The sequence below is a fragment of the Gossypium hirsutum genome, chromosome A13 (genome assembly GCF_007990345.1).
Source record: "Gossypium hirsutum isolate 1008001.06 chromosome A13, Gossypium_hirsutum_v2.1, whole genome shotgun sequence".
NCBI classification, from domain to species: domain Eukaryota; kingdom Viridiplantae; phylum Streptophyta; class Magnoliopsida; order Malvales; family Malvaceae; genus Gossypium; species Gossypium hirsutum.
In genome coordinates, this window is record NC_053436.1 from 78855837 (window position 1) to 78861631 (window position 5795).

General features: G+C 33.0%; 1 protein-coding gene across 3 annotated transcripts; it reads left to right on the forward strand.

The window, feature by feature from the left end:
• The first annotated feature begins 375 nt into the window (after positions 1-375).
• LOC107893620 (uncharacterized) lies at positions 376-5057 on the forward strand. 3 transcript variants are annotated; one of them, XM_016818654.2, is made up of 11 exons: positions 376-501; positions 1236-1407; positions 1509-2190; positions 2315-2399; positions 2570-2657; positions 3014-3198; positions 3474-3606; positions 3836-3972; positions 4096-4170; positions 4245-4364; positions 4443-5057. In XM_016818654.2, exons 2-11 carry the CDS (start codon positions 1245-1247, stop codon positions 4530-4532), a joined length of 1758 nt encoding a protein of 585 aa, XP_016674143.2. In that variant the 5' UTR covers positions 376-501; positions 1236-1244; the 3' UTR covers positions 4533-5057. The 3 variants fall into 3 exon arrangements, with proteins under 3 accessions (XP_016674143.2, XP_016674144.2, XP_040941974.1); XM_016818655.2 differs by lacking the exon at positions 376-501 and adding an exon at positions 508-650; XM_041086040.1 differs by lacking the exons at positions 376-501; positions 4245-4364; positions 4443-5057 and adding an exon at positions 508-650 and having other exon boundaries at positions 4059-4170.
• The last annotated feature ends 738 nt before the right edge of the window (positions 5058-5795 follow it).

The window sequence follows — 5795 nt, forward strand, 5'->3', positions numbered from 1 at the left end:
GTTCGATTAATATATTTAAAAAAAATCGATTCGATTAATAATTAAATTTTTTTACATTTCAAATAATTTAATTAATAGTAATTTAAATTTGAGTATTAATCAGAGCCACCGTTTTAAATACACGTTATTCTATTTGTAATGCAGCCATGAATTTTAATGCGACTCAAAGTGGCTCTTCGGCTTACGGATTCGTTATTATAATTTTTTTAATAGAAAATAATTTTTTTGAATATTTTCAATCTCTTTCCATAATGGAATCGTCTTAGAATGTGTCAAAAAATGGAAAAATGGGAGAATCCAGTGGGCCATATTGGGCTTTCTTATCTTAAGCATTGTATGTGTGTATATATTTGAGCACTTTAAAATCTAAATTTATTTTTGGTTAAAAAAACAAAAGAAAATAAAAGAAAATGTTTACCAGTGTAGTAGGTATTTAGATTTGTCAGAGAAACGAATGCGAAAGATACAAAAATTTCAATACTCTAAAAAAGAAAAAAGTTGGTTAGTTTCTCCTTATTCATTTGTATTTTCTGTTAAATTATACTGTCAAAGTTGCATCTTCTCGCATTAAATAGAGTGTTTGGCTCTAGGGAAAACGAAGGAAAACATGAAATTTCTTAATCTTTTTCTAATCTTGCTTCAATTTTCAGGTTCTTATTAGTCCAATCCTGAATCATTTGAGATTTTTCATGCTATTTCTATTCGGAAAATTTTGTTTTGCTTAAGTTCTAAACGAGTAATTTACGAATTTGTTTTAATATGCTTCTGTCTTTTACATATGTTTTATCTTCTTTTCTTTTCTTTTTTTTTACGTTTTCGAGTAAACTGTCAATTGCTTTGTATTTTTTGGTAGGATCTCGCCAATTTTTGTTCAATTCTTTTTGTAGAATTTCTAGTTTTGTACTTTTCTGTTTGGATGTTGAGCGACTGGAGGGAAAAATAAGAGAATAAAAAGTTGAAAAGGAATAAACTTGGCAACTAACGCTTGCTTGAGTTGTTGTTCGCTTCCGTAGCACTGGATTTTGTATTTGAGTTGTTTTAATATTTCCTTTCGAATAGGGAGGTTGATTTTTAGGATTAATCTTTCATCAAGGTGTATTCTTATTGTTGCTGCTATGAATTTGGCCTATAAAAAGCTAAATTCCCGAATGGTACATCAGACATAACATCTGACGTTTATATGCAATGTTCGGGCTAATGTTTCTTTTTCTTTTTTTTTTTAAATCTCACTTCAGTACCCTTGGATGTGCCTTTTTGAAATGGGGTTTGAGGAAAAAGCTATAAAGCTGCAAGTTAAAGAGGAGAAAGCTTGCGAAACGAAAAGAATTTGTCTGCATGCTTTTACTGATCTGACCTATGTTGCTCCAATTGTATTCTTATACCTTCTTAAAGAATGTTATGTTCATGGTAAAGTTTTGCTTCCTTTCATTGCTAAGAAATGAGTTAAACTTTAGTGGTTTTCCCTGCCTTTTTCTCGTTCAATCTGATTCTAAGGAATAATTTGACAGGAAACTTGAAGGCAACTAAAAGGTTTCGAGCTCTTCAACTACTAGTCCACCAAGTTCTATGCAATTCTCCCCAACCAGGACCAGCTACTTTTGTTGCTTATTGTCTGTATATCCTGCCCATATTTGGATCTTACTGTGAAGGCTTCAGTCATTTGATTGTATCTGCTTTTCATCGTTTTCTAAAGACAGCAGCCACCACTGGAGATTCTTTGGAAGCAAAAATTATAGCTGTGCGATTATTTCTTGATATTGTTGAGGGTTCTATTGACCATGATGAGAGGATTGCTGTGAAGATACTTGAAGTTTTTGATATCAAGTTGACAGATATCGAGAAAGTTGCATCCCAATCAAAGGCCAAGAATGACCGTAGGTTTCACAGTGTAAAGGCATTTCTTGAGCAGTATATATTTGGATTCATAGAATCAGAGTCATATATGACAGCTGTGAATCTGTTGGAACACTTCTCTATCCGTCAATCTGGGGAATCTTTTCTTGTCAAAATGATAGAAAAGAAACAATTCAGAGCAGCAGAGAAGTGGGCAACATTTATGGGGAAACCAATGTTATCCATGCTCATCCGGGAGTATGTTGGCAGGAATAAGCTAAAGAGTGCTTATTTGATTGTAAAGAAGAACAATCTCCAGCAAGAATTTCCAGATGTGCATCACAAATACAAAGAAAGGTACTTGAAAATATCATACTCTCCATACTGGCAATATGCTTGGCTCACCTGTGATCTCTGAAAAGGCTTGGAGTAGAGATTTTAAAAACAGTAAATATGATACTACTATTTTACCATATTGTAGCGCATTAAAAAAATTAGCAGAAAAAGCATGCTGGGATGTTGCAGAGGCAAAGGCAAATGGTGATAGACAATTAGTTGAGTATCTGGTAAGTAAATTTTTAAATGCATGAAATGATTTTCCCAAGTCTATCAAAATATGAAATGGAATTTTAGAGTCTTTTCCAACTCATTTGTTTTTCTCAAATTTCTCATGTTTCTATATCTTGTTAATTTTGAATACCCCTTGGATAATAAAAAATTGCTTTCTGGATGTTAGGTTTATCTGGCCATGGAAGCTGGTTACTTGGAGAAGGTTGATGAACTTTGTAATCGATACTGCCTTGAAGGTTTTCCAAAAGCACAAGGTATTGTCACTGAAGCGCCTTGTTTTTGGAAATAAAGGAACAAGATGTATAGATTATGAATGTCTACCAATAGTTATTATGAATTGCACTGATTTGGATCGTATGTGAATCTACAATCAAGACTGTATAATAAAAGCATATAATTCTCAAATTTGCATGCCTTCTTCTTGTGTTGAGGGTGATACTTTACATTGTTTGACATTTCTATTGACGCAGTTAAAAACCACTAATACCAACTATACTGCTCGGTGTTTACTCAGGTTTTCTGTAGCATTTGTAGATCTAAATAGATATATTAGACTTTGATGATTAGGCTAAAGGCAGACTCTCATGCTACTAGTTATGATTTTCTTCAGAACATGAAGCAAATTTTTTGCAGCATTGCTTTTTAAATCTCAATGAATTGGGAGTAGAAGACATAATTTGGGTGGACGAGCTTAATGGCCTTGGTAAGGCAACATGCCACATTGAGGGATCCAAAGTTGTGGGCCTTGACTGTGAATGGAAACCCAATTATGTAAAAGGTAGCAAACCAAACAAGGTAAGTATGGTATCACCTTTTTCCATTTCTTTTAGTTTGCGATCTCTCTTAATTGATATAGATTAGGTCCTGGAATTATTTTTACTTGGAAAAAAAAGTTGAGATGAGTTTTAATCCTCATTTTTTAAAATTTAGTTCATTGTGGAATTACCAACAGGCTTGTTTAGGATTGCATTGCCAAATCATAAGTGAATAAACTTGTTGGCATTTTTTGTTTATCCATTTTGATTTATGACTGATCAAATAAATAATAAATCTGTGTTTCCATATATCAGGTTTCTATCATGCAAATTGCTTCTGATAAGAAGGTTTTCATCCTTGACTTGATAAAATTATATAATGACGTGCCTGATGTTTTAGACAACTGCCTAACTCACTTATTGCGGTCCCCAAGAATTCTAAAACTCGGTATGGGAGAATCTGCCTTTTCCAAAAGAGGGAAATCTTCTCCCAATATATGGATCTCACTTTTCTAGTTATATTGTCTCGTATATTTTGAACCATCCTGACATATACACTTATGTTTGCATTCTTGATTGTATGGTTTGAAAACGAAGGCAGCCAGTTTTAAACAAAGCATCTCATGGTTATTCTAACACTACTGAGTTTGCTTTTAAACACCCTGCACACATTGTAGGTTATAATTTTCAATGTGATGTAAAGCAACTAGCTCAATCATATGGAGATTTAGAGTGTTTCAAGTGTTTTAATATGCTATTGGACATCCAGAATATGTTCAAAGATCCCCGAGGTGGCCTCTCTGGTCTTGCAGAGGTAAGCTAAACTTGAAGTCCGAGTTTTATGCTTTTTATCCTTCCAAGTTCCTTTTCAATTACAACTCCGTTTCCTTCCATTCTTAGTTTCCCACAAATTGATGGTTCACAATTCCTCTATCAGAAAATATTGGGAGCCAGCTTAAACAAAACAAGACGGAATAGCAACTGGGAACAAAGACCATTGAGTCAGAATCAGGTATATATCCATAATTGTTTGCTGCTTACAGAATAGCATCTATATTTACATTCCAAAATCTAACTTTTGTTCAGCTTGAGTATGCTGCTCTAGATGCCGCTGTTCTTATTCAAATATTCTACCGTGTTTGTGACCATTCTCATACTGCTGATGCATTAGATGAGCATAACAAAATCGAGTGGAAATCTTATATTGTAAGTACATGGTAATGCTCTTATATTGAACAGGCAAAGGTTAATACCATCTGGGTCTTATTCAGGATTATTTTGCAGGTTTCTCACATGGATAATCTAAGAAAGTCCAGAAAGGAATCTAGACTTAGAAAAGAACCGGAACTGGAAGTCAAGGACAACGAGGCTTGAGAAATCAAGTTTCAACAGCAACCACATTACAACAAGGTCATAGATTGTTTCAACTTTATGGTAGTTCTAATTACTTGAGTTTATGATTCTCAACATTCTGGATATTGACATAGAGAAAGAATAATGTTAAGTCGATTCTCAAGCAGTTGATTTGCTATCTAGCTTTTATCTAGCACAACAGTAGTGTGAAGTTAGGTTTTGTCAGAAACATTTTATGGCGGAGACAAATCTTACTTGAACACTTTAGGGAGTCCTTTGAAGGAAAAGCCTGTAAATATGATTCAAATCTCGGGATTTGCTGACTAGCATAAGGCATAAATGTTGGTGTACATTGTTTGATGTGGTAGGTCGGAATTTGAATCTCGTACCATTTGAATAAAACCTGGTGCATTAAGTTTTGAGTTGTAAGTAAACATATGTTGATAGCTATTAACTTGTAAATCATAAGAGAGAGAGAGAGAGAGAGAGAGAGAAGGTTTAAAATCTGTATATATGAGCATATATGATATGACCTTTTTCTGGGTACTTCACATTTATGATATGACTTTCAAGGTAAAAAGACTATTGATGAATACTTTTGTTTTTTGGTGTAATATAAAATCAAATAAAACAAAAGGTTTACATAGAGTTCATATTCAAAAAGCCTCTAACGATATCCTCTTTTAGTGCTGCTTGAATCTCCACAGGTGGCTCGCCAAACATACACAATTCCTCATCGCATCCGTCACCTAATTATTCTCTCTTGGTGTATATTTCAAAAACCACTTATCTTTACTTGACAAAATCTGTTGAATTCTTTTAATCAATGATGAACACAGTCCGGCTGACTGTCTATTCAAGGTACAAAGATTTTTGAGGAATAATTTTAGAACCAACTGATGTGGTTAAATTAATAGGAGAAAGATTATTATATAATTTAACATTGATATGTCAACAACCCAATAATACAATCATGTCTTGGACACCATTGGGCCTCTCCTTAAGGTTGTAAAAATCATCTCTATTTACTTTTAGAAGGGAAGAATTAAATTGACAAAAAATTATAAATGTTGAGGGTTAAAAAAATTATTTTATTTTTGATATTGTTAACTTTAACGATAAAATTAGATGGAAGGATTAAGACTTTTAAATAACAAAAATTATAGAGACTCAAATATTAAAATTAAACTATAAGGATTTAATTTTAAATTTTAAAAATGTACAAAAACCTTTGACGTACTTAAATCAATTTATTTTTCATGTTTCTATTATAATAAAATACTT

Coding starts and splice junctions, on each gene's coding strand:
- LOC107893620 (XM_016818654.2), top strand. CDS start 1,245: ATGTGCCTTTTTGAAATGGGGTTTGAGGAAAAAGCTATAAAGCTGCAA. Junction 2,400..2,569: donor GACAATTAGTTGAGTATCTG/GTAAGTAAATTT, acceptor TCTGGATGTTAG/GTTTATCTGGCCATGGAAGC. Junction 2,658..3,013: donor AGGTTTTCCAAAAGCACAAG/GTATTGTCACTG, acceptor GATTTTCTTCAG/AACATGAAGCAAATTTTTTG.